Here is a 25,660-nt window from a genome sequence, read left to right on the forward strand (position 1 = left end):
GCCAATGATATGACCCTTTGGCAGGCATGAATTTTTTTGGCAAAGTTAGAAGACAATAAAGAACGGGGAATTTATCTATTTCAGCATTTTCTTAATGGAAGAAACCTGTGAGCTGTCATTTGAATTCCATGCTAACTTTTTACTGAGAGAAAAGCAATAAGTATAAAAGTCTTATTACTAATGCTGCTAGACTAAATATAAAAAACTTTTATCCAGAAATTAAGCAAAGTTCCTAAGTGTCCAAGTTATGGGGTTTGAATTGGTAGCTCTGAAATGTAACTCTGTTCATAGCTAAAACACTGATCTTTTATGATTGAAACCAAGAAATTGACTCTGATAGAAGTAGATGTAACATGGTACCAAGCCTGGCTTCAAATGTATTTCCAATACATTTATTATAAAAATGTCACCAAAGGTGGAAAATTCCACAGCTGAAGTTTTGCATGTGCTCTTCTCAAAGAAAACACATGAACTCTTCTAATCTGGTGGTAATTAGATATATAAATACAGTATATACTATGCATTTCGATCAATAAGTTGCAAATATTGTTGTATTCCTATTAAAAAGACACTTCTAGTGTTTGTTAACAAACTGTTTCAATTAACCTGTTTCCTTTGCCATCTTTGTTATTTTGTGTTTCCTTGGATTCAAATTCACTGCTATTTTTGTGGTTTAGACATCTTCCAAAGTAACACATTTACAGATTTCCAAGCATTATTTCACAATATTTGTAACAATTCAGAGGCAGAGGACAGAGATTATTTGTTATAAATAAATATAACTCAGAATTTCTAAAGTATTTTCATTTGCTTTCTAATTAAATATAGTATTTCATGAGTTGCAGGTTCATCTTAGTAACAGAAAGGCTTACAAGAGCAGCTAGGCCACTCTGGAGAATATGGTGGCTTCCAGAGACCATCTTCATAAGCACAATAGTAGTTTTCACTTGATCCTTCTGCAAAGCTGTAACCCTCTGCACAGTGCAAGGTGCAATTGACTCCTGCTTCATCTGATGTGCATATAAAATCACCATTCACAGGCTCAAAGGAAACTTCGCAGGGAGAACCTATGAAAAATACAAAGATTTATATGTTGATCAATGTGGTGAAAAAAATGATCCTGCAGAAAAACAGCACTTACAGGATTTCCAAAAGTACCTAGTATCAGCTTGATCTTGCCTCTGTTGAATTTTGTGAAAGTACTAATTGTTACTTTCAAAAAGTCAGGATCAGGCAACTGCTAAATAGTTTTCAGATTCTGCCATTGCAATTTGAAAACCAGAAACATGAAGACTTTAAAAAAAGTTACACAGATGAGAAACTATTTCTAAAATAATATAAAACATTATAGATTTTATATATATTGATATAAAATATAAATAAAATGTTTATATTTTATATATAAAACATAAATTTTCACATGACGTTTTACAGTGAATTCTAGTAAACTATATTACATCTTGAATTCTGAAAAGAAACAGAATCAATTCTGCACCAGTGCAACAACATGAATTTGTTAGAATCATCTTAGGATAACCTCATAATCTCAGTCATGATTCGTTTTTCAGGCCAACTGTGAAGGAGGTTGTGAATGTCTGAAAATGATATGTCACAAACACTGAACCACAAAAAGTCTGAGGTGGTACAGAATTTGATACAAACCAGTTCTAGGCACTGGCTTGTTCTTGCTAAGATTTAGAGCAGATCAGAGACTAGCAAGTAACACCTATTAATACATTTCACATGGTATCTGTCACTGCAAAAACTCAAAAGATCCATTTGTATAAGTTTTAGTGCTTAATGAATCATTATTTCAATGCTTTTATACCTAATTTGACTTTATAGAACCAAAGTCACTGCTGTGCTGTTTTGGACTTAAGACAATTTATTAGTTGGTACTAACAAACATTTTGACTGCCTTCAAATTACTCCAATATAAAATGGGAATAACTAAATGAAGAGGTGGAGCAGTCTTGCATCCATTATGATACTCAGTTAAAACAATGCCATATGGTCTTGGTCAGAAGATGAAGAGAGCACACCTTTGATGACAATGTGGATCTCACATGTCCTGTTATTGCCAGAAGGATCCACAGCTGTGTACTGGACTGTTGTCTCTCCTTTGGGAAAGAGATCTCCGGGTGCATGACTCCTAGTGACAGTCAGTGGACCACCTAGAAGAGTTAAAAGACAACCTAAACCATCGGTAAGTAAAAGAGTGTTGCTCACACCCAGCCTTGACTAATGGAAAAGGAAATGGCAGCAAATCTTCAATATTATGTGTTCTTAAAAATAAATAAGTAAAAGAAACTTCAAAAAATCTCATGCTCCATGGGATCAAGGGTAAACAGGTGGAGCTCTCTAGCCTTCCACTGTCACACGTATGTTCTGGGGTGCACAATCTCACCTGAATTGTCTGAAAACTCTGGTTCTTCCCATGTTGCCGGATAATCATTCTCAGCTGCTTGAATGGGTGGTGGAGACCTGCATCTGTCAACTACAGGAGGCTCTGTATCTGCAGAATTTGAAAGGATGGCATGACATTGGCTTACAGAACTACTGCCACAATCAGTTGGCATCTATAACCAGAAGAAATCAGGTAAAAAGCAGCTTTAATTTCATTTTGGTAGATACAACAAAGGTGCACACTTGGAAGTTGCTGCAGTTGGAAGATGCTGAGTGAACAGACAAGAATAATTCTTCTGCTGAACTCATAGTTTCTGCAGTATTTGCTTTCCACAGAGCAAACCTTGGATTACCTACGGAACTCTTGAATAACACAACTGTCTCACAGAAATACTTGAACAATGATTTGCATCAGTAATGTGTATGAACTCTGGAAACTTTGTTGGAGTCTTTCAAGAATTAAATAGAGATTTATGATGAAGGCAGTAAGTGACAATGCAATAAAGCATTTAATAAACCAGTGTGAGCAGGAATATTAACAGTCAGAAAGAATGGCAGAATAAAACACACCCCAAAGTGAACACTGAAAGCAATGACTGTACATATGCAAACTGTGACCCAGGACCAGCAAAGCATTTACAGAGATGGCAATACTCCTGGGCCTATAACTGCACACATAAAGGCCACAGTGACTCACAATCTCTTTCTGCACCAATTAGAAGGATTCAGCCATGTCAGACAGCCTTCTCCAGTGATTTTTACCAGCACTTACCAATAACTTTGACATTGAATGTACAGCTTGCCTCATTGCCTGACTTATCGGTTGCTGTGTAAGTAATGTCAACTTCGCCAATTGGAAGGATAAATGGTGGTATGAAAGCTGGGGTAACATGAACTGAGACCTGTTATAGGAAAACACTCGTTATTTAAAAACCGAACCTGGTTACTAATCATGATATTAATGTTTCAAAAAATGGAGAGGATAGTATCATTCAATATCAAGCCTGCTCTTTCTTAATGCAAATAGCCTCTTAAACTAATGAGGACAGACTTTGCAACAGAGTATCCTTAAATCTGCCTTCCTTACAGCAGCAGGGATTTCCTCAGTCAGGATCTGGACCCTGACCTGCTGCAGATTACAGCACCGTGCATTAAGGAAACTCCAGACTGACCCTTGTTTGTCTAATGGCACTGAGGGCACACTGCATCAACTTAGAACCTCTTTTGTTTGCAGACAGCTCTCCAGCTGCAAGGGCAGCAGACCTGGTAGAGGAATAGAACAGACAATTGTGGGCTATAAGTACTTACACATCCAGTTTTAATCTCTGTACGTGTATGAGTCAATAGCCCTCAGACGCTTCAGTATGGCACTTGGCTTCTACAGTTCAATGAATGACCCTGTGTCAGCAGAGCTATAGTATCTGACAATAGCTATGCTACAGAAAAAAATGTGTGAACTTAAATCTCTTTTACTGGGATAGCTCAGTTTCCTAGCGCAAAGACTCCTGCATTTGCATTACATTAAAAACACACAGAGACTCCCTGTTTCTCTGCTGACTCCTGATAAAGCATTCAGTTGCTGTAACTTGATCATGCCTGAGCCTGCAGGGAATGCTGCGCTTTATGAAACAGCTCTAGAGCAAGTTTTCCTGGTGACTCCATTTCCAGGCCTCTGACTCCCATAGTAGCCAATTGCCACACTTTTGAACCTTGCACAGGAAAATCAGATTTCTCTTTCTCACCCACGAAGCTGAAATTAGTTTTTACTTATCACAGAATGTACTTCTTAGCCTTTTAGATTAATGAACTGGTTTACTTCCTTCTGCAAAGAGTTTATTAAACTTCTTCACATTCTAAGTGCTCATTTTTAAAGCAGCTGTCTCCACGTTATAAACAAGAGCACATTCTTTCTTTTGACCACATAAATTAACGATATGAGGTTTTATGCACTGAAACTCCATGCAGTGTTCTGTGACTGTTTAACTCTAGTCAAGACAGAAAATGCTGAATTCTCAAGGTATGAGCTTTCTAGCAGATTTTTCTTCTGCTTCTGCTTATCAGAAGAAAAAAATCTTAGTGGATCATAAAATTAATTGAAATCAGAAAGACTGCCTCCAGTTAAATAGATACAGATTTTGACTTGCCTCATCGCCAGAGTTATCCTCAGCTGTTGGTACCTGCCAGCTGATGTTAGCAGAGTTATGATGTTTCAGAGTCGCAGTCTCAATATTGTCTGGGCAGCGGATGCGAGGCGCTTCAATATCTAAACCAGAAAAACACAAACTAGTTTTATATGTGGTATCACAGATGTAAAACATTTATAATGGTTAGATTGAAACTTGTTATAACCACCCTTTTTCGTACTGCCTGGAATATAAATGTACGTATTTTTGTAAACTTCCTGTCTCTGCCCCTTTGTAATTCTTGCCTAGGGACTAACACATGAATAGTAAATTCTCCCGGGGAAAGGACTGATTTTTGCTGTATTTTTGTATATCACTGAGCACAACGATATTCTGATTTCTACATAGAACCAAACCCCAAGGAATAAGTAAGAATTAATTTGTTTCTTTTATTACACATCCCTTCCTTCTCTATCCATTCACTGTCCTGACCTAGGCCACATATAGATGAAAACACTCGTTTCTGATAGTCAGTGACTTAAAACCTGAAAGAAGTTGTGATATGGTGTTTATACCATGTACAACACAATAGTGACTCTCAAATTCTCTGGAGCATGCTGTGAAACTGACTTAAAGAACCAACGTCATGAATTCAGGCAGCAGTTGCTGGAATAAACTCCTTAATAAACTCCTGCTACAAGGTATTATGTAGGACAAATGGAGTCTTCTTATGACAAGTAACAATGCCAGATGGTTCCAGAGGACTGGTGGTACAAAACGGGTAACATCACCACCAACATTTAAGCCTCAAGTTTCTCTGACAAACTTGGAGTACTTCTTCAGTTCCCTGGCACAAGGCCTCCCAAAACATTTGCGGTCAGGTAATTTTATTGCTGTAGTGCTGCTTGATAAATGGTCTCTAGACGCATAAGACAAGGACACATTTGTCTCTGAACTCATCTATGCCCAAGAGGCTCTAAAACAACTCAGAACTGATATCTCTTATATTTTTATTATGAAATAGTTCCAGTGAAGACATAACTCAGGCAATTAAATTACATAATTAAGAATGCAAAGCAATAAACACATGTGATTTTGGCTTCCTTTGAACTAATTCAAATGAAAATTTTATTACAAACACACTCCTATAAATAACTACCAGTTATGGTTCACACTCCCTTGACCACAGCCTTCAGGCTGGGGCAAATTCCATTTAAAAGTGAACTTCTCCAAAAAGGCTAATAATAAATAAGTCAGAAAGAAAATGGCCCTTTTGAACTGGCCAAAAATGTTGGCAGCAAAATAGAGAAATACAATAACAAGAATGAAAGCAATTGAAATGCAACTGTTCATTTTTACTCAAAAAGAATAACCTTCAGAGTTTCTCAGTGCCTCCTACGTTAGGGGTTTATGCACTGGTAATATCTGAAACCTTGAACCCAAGCCATGCTGTTTTATCTTGATCTAAACACTTCAGCTTGTGCTGGGATCCCATCAAATATTAAAAACTGTGGTTTGGCCCAGGTTTACACAAGAAATTCAGAAAAACAATGTGGTACATCACAAAATGGGAAACAGTATGTTTAAAGAGAGAGACAAAATCTTCCTGGCCTGTACAGAGAAAAAAGCCTCAGTTTCTGTAGTGACCTGGCATGATGACTGCCGTAACTGTTTTCTGTACTGTTCCATCACCCAGTGGCTGGCAAGGGCCCCGGTCTGGGGAGGAAAGCAATAATTCCCAGAGCACAATAGTTCATGAAGAGGTGAGCAGCAAATTGCCAGACAAACTCTTGTTTTTATTCTGCCACAATCCAAAGCCAGGCCCATTCTTATTCAGTTGTGCATGTCTGGAAGGGAATAAATAACCTAGCACTGCTAGAAGAGGTGGATAAACATGGCAGATCTGTACTGAGATGAATGTCACTGTCTTCTGCCCACATTTACACTCTGTGTCAGCCACTACACCTGGTGTTAGCCTTTTGACCTTAACTCTTGTGCGCCATTTCCTGGGGCATGTCAACAGCCACAGCCACTCAAAGACAACTGAAATTAACATTGCTCTATAGTCTGTCTATCAGCCAGGGTTTACACAGCCTTAACAGCTTTGCTCTGACTTTGGGGTTTACCTAAACTTGTGTTAAGCCAGGAATGATAGTACTATCATTGTTATTTTACTAGAAGCGTGGGCTCCACGTCAACTATCTTTAAGCTACGAGCTTTTACCTTTACTTTGAGATTTCAAATGAACCTGCACATCAGGCCTTTTAGCAGGCAGCTTCCTAACAACAGACGTACAAGATGGATCCCAGCAGAGGCAGCTGGTGATGAGCACAAGACAACACTCAAGTGACCTCTGAACTCCACATTTTTGTTATAAACCACAGGTAAATCTGACAGCCAAGCTATAAGAATACAGACAACACTTCTTACAAACTGTTTAAGTTGTGCTGTCCCCAGTTCAAACCTGTCCTCACTCCATGATCTGCTGTGTTCTTCCCTTCAGTTTTGCACTCATGTGTACACAGACATGATTTTGTGCTGGTCTCTACCTTTACACAGAGCCTCCTGGATGTTTGCACTCCATCTCCCAAATGAAATGCACCTTATTTCTTCTCTAGCTCCAGACAAGACGAATCCTTGGGGACAGCTTAGCTGGCACACAGTCCCAGAAATGGCAGGCTCCAGCCCACATCTGGGAGGGAGAACTGTCACACCTGCTGGTTTCTGGAGGATGGGACAACGCTTTTCTGCAAGAAAGCAGCAGAACATGACTTATAACCGACATACACAAAGTACCAAAAAAAACCTGCAAATAAAGTCCTATGGAAACGCAATGGGAACACAAAATACACAGTCTTTTCAAGAGTCTGTGGAGGTATGAGTGCACCAAGACATTAACACCTGATGAAACTTTGCTGCTCGACTTTCAGTGCTGACCGAAGTAAACAACACCAAGTTTATCAGGTCTTCTGTGTTCTTGCTCATGCTCTTCACTGAAACAGAAACATAGTAATTGTCATGCAGATCCACAATATCTCACTCTGATGCTCTGAATTTGGTTTTTTCTTTTCTTTTTTTTTTTTTTTTTGGTCTTCTTCTTCTTTTCCCTACAGCTTCATCTTTCATGGTTGGTTTGCAGTTGCACTTCTTTGCCTTCTATGAAAACTAGATCACAGCAGGAGAGAGGTTAATAGAAGAGGTATTTGTAGCCTTCTACGGCTTCTATACTCCATCTGGAAATAAGAAAGGGAGAAGAAGAAGGATACTCTGCCATGAACTCTTTATAGGTTAGGGATATGACACACAATTCTGCTTACTGCATTCCAAACCAAATGAAATTGGACTTGGTCTTGTCTGTGTCCAAAACAGCTGGAAAGACTCAGGGTGACCATAGGAAGCAGCTGGGCTCTGTAAAATCAGGAAGGGTTGATGGCTGCTTAAGGGTTTAAAATGGAAGTTTTGAACTAGTTTATTACTAGGGTTCACAACAAATTCTGAAGACCATTTGCATCAAAGCAAAAACTATAATGTATTTGAACAGGTTCACATACATTGTTTCATTCTTAAGCTGTTGTTTTCAGGAATATTATTTTTACTTCAAATATGTCGGCATTAACATGGAGGGCAAAAAGGAGTTGAATGCAGTTTGCACACTTTCAGTAGTGTTTCTTACAACAGATATTAGGCAAACACACAAGGAAAATGCTTCCTTATTAAGAGCCAGTGAGAAGACTTGTAACTCTTTATAACTCATTGGTGAGGAAATCTGACAGCTCTTTACACCAAGGGCACACAAAAACCAACACAACACAGAAGGGAAGCTCTACTAGCTCTTAGCAATGGTTTACTGACAGAAAAGTGATTCACATTCAAACACTTCACATTCCTTTTCTTTCCCAAAACATGCAGCAAGTAACAGAAAAGTGGTTTTTATGCATGAAACAAATTTTATGATCATGAATTTTAAAAATAATATTTGGAGAGACAAGCTAAAAGCATTAAAATATATATGACTCTGGGAACAAGTAGAGAAACTGTGAAACATGTAAGCATGAAAAGCAGAGAAAATTTCACCTCTTTGAGAAGCCATAACAGCTGGGCCTCTTGCATGAGACATTTCCAGCTATACTAGAAAAATCTGAGTGGAGCACAATCCTGAAATGTCTGACAAAAACTCAGGATAAAATTTGGCATATCTAGCCCAAGGACAGGTTTTTACTAGAAAAAGTGACTGTAATAGTGTTGTTTAGATTTTCTTTATCTGTGCTCAATTCCAGAATTTAATGAAGCTGATCCAAAAGTCTGGAATTCATTAAGGGTAGAGTGATATCTATGACATTAGTCATATCCATAAGGAATTATTAGAGAAGAAGAAAGTATTTCTGAGGAGAGACAAGAACCTGCTTTCACCTGCAAACACCTGTGATGAAAAACAACACTGTATTATAATTCTTAACATCAAAAGGAGCTTGTGACAAGTATGAAGATCACACAGCAAATCATGCCTCCTTCTTTCAGTCCCTTTGCCAAGACTGTTTCAGGGAAAAACTGGCCAGCTGAAATCAGAAGCCTGAAACAGTAATTCTTTCAACGCTAGATGGCATCAACACCCTGGATGTCATTTGTATTTTCACTTTTCTTCACTAAACCTTGAACAAAGAAAGGAGAAAAGCATCTTGCAAAATTCATTAATTGTAAAACAATTGATATTAAACTTTCCCAGTGGGAAGTAAACACAAGAACACGACTGTGGAGGTTTTTCGGTTTCGGGGTTTTTTTTCCCCCAAATTGGACAAATGACAAAGCTTCCTTTTTCAGCAGATATTTTGTTTGTCAGCCACCTATAAAATAGATGTAGCCTACTCAAAAGTAGCTCTTTGCTAATAATATCTTTAATTAAAAGAAAAATTAAAAACATATGTAATATCCAAATTTGCATTACGTTCCAGTCTCTCAGAAAGAGATGCATGACAACAGACCCCACAGAAGTGAGTGTAAACAATCCAGGCAATGTTATGGTACAGTGTCAGCTATGGTTACAGATGGCTGTGGTACAATCTCAGTGAGCTAACTTGCAAGTATTGCAAACTTTGCACTGGTGAGCAGTCAAACTGAAATGAGTTCAGAAAACCAGCTAGAAGAATACCCTGAGGTCCAAGAAATCTGTTTCAAGGTAACAGACTGAAGGTAATTCCGTTTCAGTTTTCTAACAGAAGGATATGAAATTAATTAATTTTCAATTATGAATGCCTAAATACAGCAGGATCTCCAGTACCTTTTATGTTGCAGATGATAAATAATAGTTCGGAGCTATTTGGACTGAAACATACAATACCTCCATGACAATGATGATCATTCAGAAAATGAGTACAAAGGGTAGCTTCTGAGGAGGATACAGTATCAGTCTTCTGATTTACACCCCTCCCTGAATAAAACTCCATGCATCTATATTGAACTGGAATTTCAGCAAGCTTGTTCTAAACATCAGTCACAAGAAGAAAAAGAGAGATGCTTCCCAGCTAACACTCTCTCTTCTCTGACAAAGGAAATTTTCACTAGATTTTTCAGACTCAGTAAAAATAAGATATTGCCCTGGGTAATCCAGGAATGGAAGCAATACTGCATGGTGTGAAGATATCTTCTGACAGAGAGTAGAGCTGGATTTTATTAATCAAAATGCTAAGCTAGGAAGGATGAATTCAACTGATGAATATGGTTAATCTTCTAATTATAATATTCCAAACGGATTTCAGGGTCCCTTCCTTTTGAAGTTAATTGAAGTTTTTCCACTGATTTTAACTGAAGAAAGATTAGGATCACTTAACAAACTGTCTTGATAAATTAATTCTTGCGGATTATTTTCATCATTTTAGAGAATGTACTTACAGTTAGAAATTCATGCTTGTCTCACACAAAGTCCACATTTTTAAGACTGCAATAAAACAGTAAAGCAAGCGAATCCACCGTACTGGCATTGCATTTACTGGACCCAGGTGACAAATACTTCAACCCTGACTTTAGTCAGCACTGGATCAACTTCTGAATTGCTGGACTTTAGACTTGTGCTTTCTTTTTTTTCCTTCAGTCTGTGTTTGAAAGTGTTTCAACTGTATTTCATCATCTTACTTTTTAAAGTTAATTCAATACCTGTCACTGGCCCTAAATGGATACTTCTGAAATATACAGTCCTTTATTTTTGGAACAGCAATATATGCCTACCTATCCTTGCACAGCTGCTGTGACCTCTGAATTCTGCCTCAGGTGCTTAGTTCCTAACTTGTGTAAGCTCTTTCTGCCTTGCTGTAAAGTGACAACTGCTGCACCTTTACTTGGCACACACAGGGCCTGGCTAACATAAGCTAGTCCTTGCCTCCAGATCAACTTTAGCTTTAAGATGGCAACTCAAACTGCTGGTTGTTCACATTTTATCCCTAGAATAGACCTGTGGTGTCTATGCTTCCTGTAACACACCGTGTCTTTACACTGATCAGATACAACAACTTTTCAGTAATCAGCAGTCCATGCAGGATTTAAATCATAAATTTAAATTTATCATTCACCCAAATTCTAAGACCTGTATAAAACATCCATAGACAAATTCTCATTCATGTTTTAGTTTCACCAGTTATCAAAATACGGAGAATTTCTCACCTGTGATAGCATGTCAGAAAAGGCTGCATTCTAACATGAACAGACAGAGTTGGATCAGATACCTACCCACACACTTTGGCTCCTTTGAATCCCACTGAGAGGTTCCCTGGCAGGTGAGTTTGCTGTTTCCTTCAATTTCATAGCCCTCATTGCAGGTCACAAAACATACTGTCTTGTAGGAGATATCAGCTGTTGAACAATTAATGTGTCCATTTTGAGGAGACCGCAGTCTGGGACATGTTCGAACTGCAAAGGGAGAGAAACACCAGTTCACTCTCAGCACTGAATATCATTGGAATTACACTGCTCTGCTCAGTGTTTCAGAGAGGGGAAAGATACTGTCTTGTATACTAGTTACAGTAGTTTGTACGAATTTAGGGAATAGAGCTAGTACAGAGTGGATATTTTCAAAGTCTGCTTCCTGAAACAGAACTACATAGAATGTATGAGTTGCAAGTTTGCCTGAGTACTGACCTAAGTCCAAGAAAACAAAGTAACTGTGCATCTGGCACACAGTGTGTGGCCTGAGCTAGTGATGTCTATCCGCCTTCAAAATAGTATAGCTGCAGGCAAATAGAATCCTGTGGAAAAGTGTGTGTCTTTGGGAGTTTCTAGTCTCCAGCAATGTCTGAGAATTCCTTGGGGGATTTCCAACTGGCAGGCTGGTATGGGCTGAGTACACACCAGGGAACAAGCTAAGAGCTTATGAACAGGTTGGATGACAGTGTCTCGGTGCTCAGGAATGTTCTCAGGCACTCTGGGCTGAATTCACAGGATAGAGACAAGTGTAAGCCTCCACAAATCAGAAGAGAAGATGCTCAGCATGCTGGAGGAGACAGAGGGAGGAAGAAGGAATACAAGCCACTTACATGGCTTGCACACCAGTCCATGAGAGATGAAAAAGAATAAATCAGGCTGCTTTTGAGACAAAAGGGATGCTTTCAGGGGTCAAGCATGGAGACAGTCCTGGCTGCTGCTGAGGACAGAGGCGTTTCTCCTGTAACATCTCGCAAACACTGAAAGCAGTATGATTCCAAGGAGAATGCAGTCCTGTGCAGGATGTCTATGCAGAAAGGGAAGCAGGGAAGTGAAGGGTGATCCTCAGATTGTCTTATGGTTTTACTATTAAATCCTGATGCTGCAATCCAGCACAAAGCTACTCTGTAATTAAGACTGATCCCCAAAGAGATGAATGATCATAGCAAAAAAAAAGTAGCACTGGTGTGACCTGGATTTATGTTCTTTGTTTCAGTGTCATAACCTCAAGATTTTATAGTAGGACGTCTTTCCTTTGTCCTGCCTTTTCAGTGCAGATCCTTTCCAGCTAGGATGTCATGCTCCAGTATTTGTGCCCTTGATCCCCTCCAGACAAAACTCTGAACTACATACATACTGCCTGGCCTTTGGGTCCCTCAAACAGCTGAGCTGTACACACCTACTGTCTGGGCATGAGTATGTGATAATAGTGACACACCAATAATCAGCTACTGACTTTCCAAAATGAGTGGAAAACTGATTTAAAACTGAGCTCAGCAGATGTTGGCAGATACCGCTCGGTATGTTCAAAAGAGGGATAAAAACGCACAAGGGCAAATGGTGTGGTTGCTCAAATATACAATCAAGAAGACTGCAATTCCCTAAACTCACAGAAACATAGAATGGCTAAGGTTTGAAGGAACACATCTAGTCCAACCTCTCTGCTCTACACTGGTCTCCTAGAGCACATTGTACAGGATTGTGTCCAAAGAGCTTTTGACTATCTCTAGTGAGGGAGACTCCACAACCTCTCTGGGCAGCCTGTTGAAGGGTTCAAATCACCCTCACTGTAAAGAAGTTCTTCCTCATACTTGGGTAGAACTTGCTGTGCATCAGTTTCTGCCCATTGCCTCTCATTCTATTGCATGGCACCACCAAGAAGAGCCTGTCTCTCTCCTCTTCAGATACTTACATACATTGATAGTTTCCCCTCTCAGTCTTCTTTCTCCAGGTTAAACAAGTCTAGCACCCCCAGCCTCTCGTCCCTTCCTCAGAAGAACTCTGTTTTCACTTGATTGTTTTCCACAGCTTCTGTTTCCTTGCTGGCAGGAGGGCAACCTCTAGTGATAGGTGGCTTCAGAGAGCTGGACAATTCCTCTGCTGTGGTTTTGGAAGCTGATTTTACCAATTAACCTAGTCTTCCTGCTGCCAGCTAGGAGGTAAAACATGATCTCCTCTACAAATGCACTCAAAGGGAAATCAACCTGGCAACCTCTCCTTTCTCTAGTAATTGTTTACTCAGCATGCAAGTGGACAACACTAGACACCTCAAACTAATTAATGGGCATGTAGCCTGAGTGCTCCTTCAAATGAGAGTCAGTAATAAATGCCAGTAACTACACAGCCTATGAAAGCTACAAACAACACATGTTAAATAATGTCTTTTTTAAAAAAACCAGCTATGGTGCCGCCTAAGTAAAAAAAAAAGTCTGTAGCAAAACCGACGTATATGGGACAAGAAAGTAGGAAAAGAGGCCGTTCAGATGTACCTAATATATCTTTATATTACCACTGTCTCATGTTTACCCGCTGAAAGCATTACTACTCTTGTACTTGCATATATACAGGCATTCTTTAGGAAAAGTATTTAAAAATGATCTTGAAATGCTCATTTTTCGAGAGGCACTCTGAGCTTCAGAGCAGCTTTGTAATATGCTGTATCTTAACTCTAGTAGGGGGAGTAAGAAAAACTATACACAGCTGAATCTCACAGGCTCTACATACAAGAAAGTAGGCTTGCTCTTTCAAGGTTTCTACAGAAGTAGAAATACCCAATCTGCAGTAAAAAGAAGCAAATTCTACCAAACTCTACTACTTAGGAAGCCCGAATTAACTAGGAGCAGTGACGAGGCCCCTGGCAATATTAATGGGCCTACAGAACAGGCAGTTCCTTCACTGCCTGCTGTCCAGCCATTTCTTCTGGAAGGACTACACAGCTGCAGTGCTCTTGCCTTCTCAAGCATTTAAATGTTCACGCTTTCTCAGTGTCTCAGTACGGCTCTGGCAGAAACCTGTAACTGAACCTGTGCTACCTCATAATGGTTCCCAGCATTAAACACCAACCCATCCTCTTATCAGTAACACATTTTCTGCGACCAAGAAACATTTCCATAAAGCTAGTGAAAACAACAACAGCTAGCAACAACAATAACAATATATTCTGCTTGCTCTGGGGTTTCTCCTAATAATTTTTCTGGATTAAATATATGGTTTACAGTCATTTTTTTCCTGGCTCACTGTTAATTGCATGACACAGCTGCATTAATCACTTTCTAATAGCACAGCAGATTTTCGCTAGCAAAAGAACTGAGGAGTATTTAATGTCAAAATCCAAAGCAGTGCAAAGGGATTTTCCTTCACTCTCCCTTCCTAATTTATGTGATAAAATACTCCTGGGATTAACAAGACAGCTATAAACCATGCCTTTGATCTTGCTCCCTTTCACAGTCTGAGTGAATCAAGACTAGCAGATCCAGCACATGTAACAGCGGGATTTTAAATTTTTTTTTTATTGGAAGTTATCAGTATGAACAATGGCACCAAAAAAAAAAAAAAAAAAAAAAAGAAAAAAAGAAAAAAAAGTGAAAATATATCAAATATATCCTTCCAATGCTTCAAAGGATATTAGCTTAATATCAAGACAGTATCTCAATGCAGACTTTTCCCCCATCTTCCAAATTCTCTGTTAAAGAAAGATCACACCCAACACCAAATAGGTGAATTCCTTTAAATGCGCCAGCAAGATTTTCAGGTACTAGAATCCTCCACTTCTCCATGAAAGAGAAGATGAAGGACCCCTTCTTTGTGGCTGACTGCAGCTTTTCTCATGTTTTTGCACAAGGGGCTCCTATGTGACAGAAGCTTTGACAGTGGGTGCTCTTTCCCAGTCTCCCAGTCTGCCTGAAGTAGCACCACCTCCAGTCTATGTTTTGACTGCTGGAAAGTCCACAGCTCTAAGCCCTGCTTCTCAAAATAGCCTCACGGTACTGGCTAGCAATTTATTCTCTACTGAAAGCTTCTTCTTCCTGCCTCTTGTCCCCGGAAGCGAAAAAGAAAACCCAAGGTTTCCAGGATTATCTGAGGAAAGGTCCTATAAATCTAAGTAGAAGTAAACTGCTGAAGGAAGAATGTCCTGTGAGACTGACATCTTGCTCAGATCCCTCCTTTCAGAACCACAATTTTCTGTTTCTCTCAGGGCTGCAGTGTTTGCTGTACTGGCATGGACTGCTAATGCCTCCAAGGATTGATCCTGCTTTTTTCCCTGAAAGTAAGGCCAGGGAAAGAGTTACAGAATGAGCTGATGGCCTTTTATTTACTAGCTTCTTGTGCAGCACACTAATGTCAAGGCCATTCAAGTCAAAATAAACATGCTGAACTACATCTTGTGGCTGTTGAGGAGATAAGGGCTTCTACCTGGTTTATCTTTTTTTCAGGTTCTCCTTGGAACACATACCAGATATATACAGAGACAGGGGATTGTATCTTTCATTCTAAATCATCAAGAACCCAACCTCAAGTAGTGACAAACAAAACTCTGTTCCTGTCAGAAAATCCTGAAATAATGTTTTTCAGGATGCTGTTTCTTGTGTCCTCTCCCTTTCACACCTTCTGTTTATTTCTGGCTGACATTCTTTTATAGTGAACTTCCTATACTGTCAGTTGGATATTGTCAGTTGTTCCCTATTGAAATTCCACTCAAAATTCTTCTGAAGACCCTGCTCAAGTCCTAGGCTTTCCTATTTTTGGTAAGAAGAAACTGGAAGAAAGAAAAATTGAATTCTTCCATGGCTAATGTCTCCCAACACCAACGCCCCTCTATGCTGAGAGTCTGGTGGATGTTCCAAAACAGCCATTTGGCAAGGTTGTGTTACATATTTAAATACTTGGTAAGTTCACAGGTTTTCCACAATGTAGATACAAAATTCATAGAAATGAGGTGGAGAGAGCTGAAGAGAGGTTTAAGAAAGGAGACTGTATATTCACTTGCAAAGGACTAGTAACTCTTGCTCTGTTTTTTTACTGTAGAAATCCTCCTTCCATTCTAGCAAGGAGGTAAGCAGAGTGACTGGGGTGACAGCTAACCTTTGGAACTTTCTTTCACCCAAGGGCTAACAGGGTTAGACCTGCACACCCAACTATGTGGTGAGTAGAGAAAACCATGGTTAAGAAAAAACAACAGAAAAAATACTTTTCAAATACATGCCATCCATACCTCTGCAAGTAGCCTCCGATCCAGACCACTGCCCATTTGGCTGACAAAGTCGGATGCTGCTTCCCACGAGATCAAACCCAGCTTTGCATCGGATTCCACAGGCAGCATTAAAATAATTGTTGCAGACATTCTGGACAAAGTAACCATTTTCAGGGGGATTCAATTCAGGGCAGTGAACAACTAAACAATTAAAGAAACACAAAAAAGAGATTACTAACTGGAGTGCAATAGGCCACTGAAGGAATACATTCTTGTAAAATTTCTAACTCAGCTTGCACCTTGGCATTTTTGCTAGTTTGGAATAACAGAGAAAACCTTGCATGCAATTTGACACGTCCCTCATGGTGCAAAACCACGTAAAAAAAATTGTCCCAGCACGGCATTGTGCATTCCAGGGGTATTCTGTTCCTGTATGGAAACACTTACCTTCACAGGTTTGTCCAACAGCACGATATCCCTCTTGGCATGTACAATCCTCAACGGAGGTGCTTCCTGGTGGAGAAGTGTGATTCTCATCAGGACAAGAGATGCAAGTGCTGATCCCACCGGGTGAACCTTCAGGCTTGTAAGTTCCTGGTGGACAAGCTTTCAGTAAAAGAAAACAGAAAGGAGTTCAGGACATTCACCTTTCACACAGCATATATTTTCAGGTGCTTTACTCTTTTTACATTATCCGTATTCAGTGTCACTTAGGGGGAATGTCCTCCACTTAAAGTACTGCAGAGCTCTTAACAGGTTTGAACAAATGCCTACCAGACTCAGTGGAGTTACCCATAATGACTGGCTGGGGACTGACATTAAGTCCGTGATTAATCATCTTGAAAAGAAACCCGATCCCAGAAGACACATCAGATTTTCACTGACAAAACCTGTGCAGACCTTATGAAGACATTCTTGATTCAGAATTGTAAAAAATTAGCTCAGACTAAATCCTTGCCATTTGAAACTACACAGATGTTTAATGCATAGAGATTCATAGTAAGGACCTAATACAAAACAGCCAAACCCCCTGCCTTTGATTTACACATTATGATCATATATGATCTATACAGTAGACGTGCTAAAATGTATGAGGCACAAACAATGAAGGAATTAATCAAACCAATTACTCCCTGAGGCTTTTGCACTCATTTATATTGCGTTTTGTTTATTTAATTCTGTGTACCTACACACTTAAGCTTTAAAAACATTCAGGAGGTGTTTTCCAAGTCAGGGAAAACGCATACAGAAAAGGCACCTCTCAACAGAGAACTTCAGATTGGCTTGATAGCTCTGAGTCTTACTGTTCTCTGCCTTGAATTCTATTTTTCAGGAAATCACCATAATTATTTGTGTTTCTTCCACAAGATGTGTGAATTAGGGGAGTGACTAATCAACAGGTGCTGTGAAAGTGAAGCTTTGATTGACCAGATTACCATGTGAAACAGAACTCAGAGCACTTGTGCTGAAAAATGTAACTCCTAATGAAAAGTTCAGGAAATATTCTGAGAAGGTTACGCAATATTAACACTGAAACCCAGCCAAAAAAGCTCTCACTCCATTAACTTCACTGTAGTCAACAAAATGGCCACATTTTCCCCTGCAGACTGCAGGTCAGGCTCTCATATTCTCCCCTCAGACTCAGTACAGTCAATTTATACCATTTGATGTAGCTCTGACTGGTCTAAAGAACTGTGCAACTGTAAATAACTTCAAGAGACTTCCTCCTTCCACAGGCAGGTGTGCCCTGCTTCTGGAGCTGGTCTCTCCCATGGAGCTGTATTTCCTGGAGCTCACACATTCTGGCAGCATCAGTCTCCTCTTTGGTAAACATCAGACCAGCTCTGTCTGTTCCGTGAGTTAGATGCTAAGATTTTCTTGTCTGTCTAATGAAAACAACTTACTCCTTTCTAGGCAACGGGAAAAAAAAAAAAAAACAAACCCAAAAAATGAAGATAAAAGAAAATCCACTCTCCTTTTTTCTCACCTGTCATGAGAGAATTGATTTTCATTAGCCAAGTTTTATGGACTATACCTCAAAAAATTCAGCCAATATGAACAGTTGGCACTTTCCAGAAGGAGGATGGTTTTTTGAATAGCTTCCAGAGAAAATACTTTTGTTTGCTTTTCAGAAAATTTTGCATGTTTATTTTGGAGAAAGCAACTGAGTGGTTTGCAGTTAAGAGGCAATTTTTGGTGCTGTAAATTGTATTCAAAAATTTATATTTTAAACACACCTTTAGAAAGACAGTGACAATGTCTATGCAGTAAGGGATATAAGTACAAACCAAAGCATTTCAGGAAGGAAATAGGGCAGAAAAATCCAGCCAGATTTAGAGATGGTAATGTTTCATCTTTGTTTTGGGATTTTCAGAAAAGTACTTGGAAAAAGGGCCCCTTTCCTAAAATTCACCTCTTCTTCTCATCCAAGACAATCCTCATGCTTCTTTCCACTCTTCTGTGCAGAAACTGCTAATTTCATTGGACATTACATCTCTGACATATTCTCTCCTGCTATAGATGATCACCTCCAAAATGGCAAAATATCAGAGGTACTACTCTGAAATCTCTGAAATACTTCCATCTGGCACTTTGTAGAAGTCTCTGTGCATCCTTTTTAAAACTGTATCCAGCACAAAGTGATGAAGTGCATCCAAGAGGATACAGGAAAGAGTGAAAATTAAACATCACAGGGGACCTGCTGTATGACAGAGCTGCCCTCCATATGCCAATGGAAGTAAATTAGTCTCTTCTTTTCCATGTATGGCATACAAAATGACATTTAAACTAGGTATTTCATTCCAAAAAATCCCCCACCATAAATCAACATATCCCCAAACTAATTTCTCTCTTCCTTTTAAACTCACCTTAGATAACAAACCCAACAATTTTCTCTTTCTGTTTTGAGGACTATGGGACAAAAATAATTACCCATTCTATGATGCGAGCATTTTTAACAATAAACCCAGTAATTTGCTTAGAGCTTTGAATCAGTCTGGCTTTGAAGAAAATGAGTAATTCTGAAATCACACTTACAATTTGCTCTTTCCAGTCAAGCAGCAGGAGGTAAATAACACTGTTAAAATGGTTATTAATGTCTCTTCTGAGAAAAACATGTTTTCCCAAATGACCTTATTCTTTTTGTATGCTTCAAATGCTTATCACTACCTTTATAGGAAGCTGAACTATATACTAACTTGGGTTTTTTGTGGCATTTTCTTCAAGTCTGAATCCCTGCTCATTGATCCCACATATGCCCTAGATGCATTCAAACTACAAAAGTCCACACAAGTTACATTCAGAATCTTTGCCAGAAAGCACTGGCTTACAGAGCTATTTCCAAGTGTGTGAGATCACACAGCCTATCCCAAGATGTCAAAGAGATGGTTTAAGAATAGAGCATAAGCACACTGTGCTTCAGGTTAGCCTGGCCACAGCTCAGGTAAAAACCATCCAAAATCAGCTGTGGATGAGCAGAGTCCAGGACATATGCTGTCCACATTTGGCCCAGCTAGACTGCAGAGCCACCCCAGACAGCACTACAGCATGGCCCAAGCCTGCACACAGCAATGGATTCACAGCTGAGCCAAAGCTTTAGGGACAAGCACATCTGAAGAGCGCATGGGGCTCAATCCACGACTGATCTTACAGTCAGGAATTTCTTCCAAGAATCAAGAGGTGCCAAATTTCATTCTAGTTGACAGTATGCATTCACCAGCTCTATAGCAGCAAAAAGCTGACTACAGGGAGAGATCATGTTCTTCGGTGTTAATCCGCAAAAACAATTTAAATGTTTTTTTCAATGTTGGCTTCCCCTTTCCAGCAATGTCACGGTATAAAAAGCCTCAACACAGTTTGTGAATATACCCCAGTATACCAGCTTATTTACATAAGCACCAAGCTGGCACTGCCAAGAATGATAAAAAGAGGCAAGAATTTAAAAGTGGGGAAACAATTTTAACAGTATCAGCCTTTAAACAGAGAGGATGCTCATGTGCACATTGCATACATGACTTCCTCAACAAAAGATGTGAATTTCTACATGTGAACCATGTTGTTCTCTGCCCAAAAGTGAGGAGGAGCAAGTAAATGCTTTTGTTTGATGCAATTCTCCTCTTGAGACCAGAATAGTGAATGCTGAGTTACACCAGAGGATTACCTATTTGTTAGAGGATATCTGGAGGAGGGATTAGTGTGCTAACTCAAACAAGCACAAGGCCCAAATTCCCCAAACACACGAAGATGGCTCACATTGAAGTTGTCATCTTTTCATAAAATGATAGATATTCATCAACAATGCACATGCAGATTGTGTTGTCTGTAGTAATGATAGCACAATAACCTTCTGACCAGAAACGATAATGAAGTAATATATGCTTACTTCAGCATGCCTCCTGCATTTCCCTCCTCAGTTATGTTCACCTAGTGTGTATAACTAACTGAAAAACTGTAAGAAAATCCAGCATGTCTCTTCTTTGAACATTACTGGCCTTGATGACATCTTAGGCCAACAATGGAATGCACTTTCTTACTTAAGTTGCACATAGAAAATAAATCACTAGAAAAGAAATATGATGTGCGTTTGCTAGAAACAAGGACTCATGTGGCAGACATAAAAACATTTCAGTCATCTAGCCATATTGACAGCATAATTCTCTGTCAAGATGTTGTTTGAAGATGAAAAATGAACATGGAATGTTGGAAAAGTCCACTAAAGTATTAAAGAACAGACTTTCAAATACAATAGGAATGCTATCCTGCCTTCCTACAGTGAAGGAATTCTATCCTGACTTCCTACAATGAAACATCTGATATTTTAATCCTCAGAATTTAATATTGTAAAAGTGACAACATAAACAAAGGTTTATGTCAGAGATTCACTGAACAATTAACATGTATTATCCAGTTTGGCTTTTTTAAAACTGCAAATACTAAAGCCAGCAGCAAAACTATGCTAACAAGCATTGAACCTCTACAATGGCACAAAGACTCCAGTCTGGACTTAAACAGGTGGAGATCATGTGACAAAGGATTCTTCTACTCTGTGACACAGGATCACAATTCTTTCTCTGAATGTACAAATGCAAATTTTAAGGATAAACATATCTGCCTTAAAAATGCAAGAGTTTCAAAATCCTGGGAGAGCAGGCAAACTAAATTTCCTCTCCAACTACACAAGTGCTCTAAGACACTGAAATGGAATTATTCTTCAATTATCCCAGTGTTAAGAGAGAAGAGAGTGAAACTCCATGTATTTCAAAGATTAATTTGAGGGATTTTTAATTTTTTTCAATGCATAATTTCTCCCACTAACTACCTTTACTAAGTAATCCCTGGCATGAGCAATTTTTTCCACACTTTATGCTAATGAAGGATACGATTAAGGGTTTATCTTTTGTGGGACATGGCAGGAATCAGCTAGGCAATATCCTGCTCTCTCCTGCATCAACCTGAGCTCTATTCATACACAGCTACTCTGATGACTGTAGTCTATAATTCTCATTTTCCCCCAAAAGCGCAAAGCCAAAATGAAATGACATCTTGATGCAAATCTCAAATAATCTTTATAATTCAGCCTCCAAGCATCTTCAATGAGGAAAGAAAGCCTAGTTTTCCATTTACGACAGTCATGTTTACGATATTGTGATTATTTTTATGACACTGGATAGGTACTCAACAGATCTGTCCCAGAATCACAGTACAATATGAATACCTGTTCTTACTTGGTTTCCTGGTGTCCAGTAAAAATGATGGAACCCCTAGGTTACAGAATCTCCAAAAATGAACACTGGACATGGAGATTTTTACTTGTATAGATCTTACACCTGACACATGTGGCTTTGTGAAAAAAAGTGTTCTGGTAGCTGTATTTGCCATTAGCCATGTTTTAAATTTGCCACCGTGAATAGGCCTGACTATAAAACTTAGTTATTTTACTAAACAGGAATAAAAACTTTAATAATGAAAGATTATAAGACAGAGAAATTACAGTACAGTACAGAAGTTACAGTACAGTACTTTCATATCTGCATCTCTCAACATGACAAAGTACTACATGATCAGACTTGTCTAAGGGCCAAGCACACCCTCTCTTAGAAGCAGCAGTAGAAACAAGGGCTATTATGAATTTCCTTTGACAATAGCCTACCAAATAAAATACACTTTACAAGGACAAGCCACGGTGTCACAGGAAATGGAGATCCACATTCCACACCAAGCAGTCCAAGACTTCCTGACACTTTCCCACTTACTGCTCCAGGAGGAGATGAGTTTGGGATGTTCTGCAGTATTAGCATACATTGTTGCTCAAATCTCTCTCCTACCTCCAAAAACCATTCTGCTGCTCCTGCTGCTACTGCACACTGAATTTGTGGGTGATCTCTGCAATGGAAGAACGTGACTAACATGGGAGGCCTCAGCTGCATGAAACTCCCCAGTCCTCTGCCATCTCCATCTATTTCACAGTGATGTCTCTTGGCTTTTGCTGTAACCATTTTATGAGCCATTCTCAGCCTGGACCAGCAGGATTACAGACCACCACAGCCTCTGAAATACACTTCACTAGACCTGCATATGAAGACCTTTAAGCTTGCTTCTCAAAGACTTTCCACATGCTGGGTCTCTATTGTAGAGCTTAGCTCCAGAAATTACAGCTTTTGTTGTCACATTTAATTATCTGGGAAGGTAGTTTTTCTTAAGATCTTCTACGTGGTAGGTTTGTCAGGTTGGCAACACTGTGATCATGAAATGCCTTTAGAAAGATAAGGAAAAATAAATGTAAAGTTTTGGCAGATACTGTAATCAACCTTTCTGCAGTTTGCAACATGTATGATGCCACAAAAAAAACCCCACAAACAAAAACACAATCCCAACAAATGAGGCAGGAGCATGCTAGGATTACAAAAAATAGGGAAGAAAGTGGCTTTAGTTAAACATTTGACATGACTGACTTGTACAAAGACTGCAAAGGAAAACCTTGAGCTTGCCTTTACGTGTAGGGATCAGGGAAAGATTTCTCAGTCTTTGTATGTTCTCCAGCTCTTTAATATTTTCTGTTATCCCCAGCATGTGCTCTGCATTAATTTCAGATGGCATTGAACCTGCTCATCCATCTGCTCTTTGTCAGTATTTCTTAAGCATCCTTCTCATAGCAACATGATTAGCAATTTAACAAGCTAGATGTCTCTGTTCCTATTTGATATATTTTGCTCCATCTCTTTAGTATTCTACAAATTTCCTCTCAAGCAAGGGCAGCAGGCTGAAACAATTTAGAAGTTTAGCTATGTCTCTACATGACATATAGGGTATGGTTCATTCAAACCTTACAGCTGAGGTTACAGGCAGCAAAATTGCAAGATTCCACTACCAAGGAGGCTGCAGCATTTGCCATCACACTTTGAGATTATTTAGCTCAAGATTTTTAACACTTCAAATAATCATAACAAACTTTCAGAAGAAAAAACTTTTTCTTAATAGAAATGAGAATCTTGGATCCCCTCCCACTGGGCAGAAGAAATTGACTGAAAGAGATCCAGTCCTTGAGTGAGCATCTCATCCTAGCACTGCAAGCATCCACAGTGTGGAGAACAATCTGCTTGCTTGAAGAATATAAGCCCAAGAGGCATCACAGCTTGTAATCTTAGGATACTAAAAAGGACCTTCTCCAGAGGGAGGTCTGGCTGCGCTGAGCATCTCTGGGAGGATCTGGGCCAGCACATTTACATAGGGTTACTGCAAAGCAATGAGTCTGAATGCAAAATACCCTCCTTGGTCATAGCAGCAGTATTTAGAATATATAGAAAATCCATTTTTGTCCACTTTAAAAACTTTTTTTAAAAAGCAGACCAGCCCTTATATGTTAAAAGCATGGTGAGTGCCTTAAACAGATTCATACTTGAACCCCACTTGCATTGCAAGGACACAGAGCTGTGAGATGTGTTTTAACTATTTTACAGTCATAAAAATAAAGACTGCTGATAAAGATTACTATATATACTTTTACAGAAGGTAACTTCCCTTTTTGTTTCAAAGCATGTGGCTTACTTAAGAATATGTCCTGATTCCATGCACTGTATTGCAACTTTAAAAGGAAGCCTACCCATGCTTCATTCAAACTACAAGTTCACAAGATATATCCTGACAGCTTGTGCAATATATATAAACAGAAATGATATTCATGTATTGAAATGAAGCTCTCTGGGTTTAAGTCTCAGTGCACTTTAGACAGTTACAGTTTTGCTGTATTTATGCATGGACATAAATTCCAGCCTTGGTGATGTATTTGGAAGAGATACCCAAACATACACATGCCTATCAGCTACAGATATCAGTTCATGCCACCACTTCTGATTTTTAGAACTTGAATATTGATTTATGTCCTCATGTCCCCATATATTTCTAGAAGTTATCCTGCTTAAAGTGTAAAACAAATTACACAATTACAAAAAAGTCTTTCTGGGAAACAAGCTCAGTTAATATTGTTAACTTTGCTATGCAAATAGAGATTATTTATGAATTTATTTACATGCCAGTGAAGATTTTTGTCTAAGATTTCACGCACAGTTAGACCCTCATATAAAAGGGAAAATAAAATAAATTCTGAAAATGCTTTGCTCAGAGCAGCACTACAACATAGTAGGCTTCTCTGGACATGGTCTTTATCATAATCACAGACACACATTCCTCAGCAAACCTTGATCACTGCTTAAGTGATAGCACATGCTACTCTAAACAGTATTGTTCTAAGTGCCCTGGATAGCTTCCTGCTATTTAATTTCTGTTATTTAAATAAATAAATTCCTGTTATTTACATAAACACTGAAAAGGAGCATCGCCATCCTGTCCTAACTGCACTTGTTTGTCATTTTGATATACTTGCTGTGAAGTTGCACACTTGTTTTGAGAAAAGCAAATTTAAAAACCCCCAAAACCAGACACAGTGATGTAAAGAAAATTCCATTAAAGAGAACCCAAGCATTTAGTTTCATTTGTGCTACACATAGAAGCGCAAATACCTTTTTGAGAGATCCAGTGCCTGTCTTGTTTGGAGGCACTGGAAGCCCAGGGTTCTCTCGGCGTGCTCTAACCATTGTGCCATGTATCAAACAACTCTGCTTGCCCTTTCACCCTTCCAGAAAGGGTTCTGTGTCAAGAAGGAAAAGGGAAGGACAAGGAAAGGACACATTTACACCAATCCATCACCTACTTCCCTAACACGCTGGACTAATAATCAGCTACTAGGTGCCTAAAGGGC

General features: G+C 39.1%; 1 protein-coding gene across 1 annotated transcript in view; it reads right to left on the bottom strand.

Annotated features, from left to right (window-relative positions):
* The window catches only part of SVEP1 (sushi, von Willebrand factor type A, EGF and pentraxin domain containing 1), a 117,422-nt gene that overhangs the window by 63,129 nt on the left and 28,633 nt on the right, over window positions 1–25,660 (bottom strand). Inside the window, exons 4-12 of the mRNA XM_085042305.1 lie at window positions 16,855–17,013; window positions 16,429–16,608; window positions 11,247–11,426; window positions 7,079–7,276; window positions 4,551–4,669; window positions 3,179–3,308; window positions 2,408–2,515; window positions 2,043–2,174; window positions 873–1,067 (exon numbers count right to left, since the gene is read on the bottom strand). Coding sequence (XP_084898431.1) covers window positions 873–1,067; window positions 2,043–2,174; window positions 2,408–2,515; window positions 3,179–3,308; window positions 4,551–4,669; window positions 7,079–7,276; window positions 11,247–11,426; window positions 16,429–16,608; window positions 16,855–17,013 — 1,401 coding nt within the window. The remainder of the gene's footprint in view (window positions 1–872; window positions 1,068–2,042; window positions 2,175–2,407; window positions 2,516–3,178; window positions 3,309–4,550; window positions 4,670–7,078; window positions 7,277–11,246; window positions 11,427–16,428; window positions 16,609–16,854; window positions 17,014–25,660) is intronic.

The sequence above is a fragment of the Lichenostomus cassidix genome, chromosome Z, assembly GCF_008360975.1.
Source record: "Lichenostomus cassidix isolate B80296 chromosome Z, HeHo_3.0, whole genome shotgun sequence".
Lineage (NCBI taxonomy): Eukaryota > Metazoa > Chordata > Aves > Passeriformes > Meliphagidae > Lichenostomus > Lichenostomus cassidix.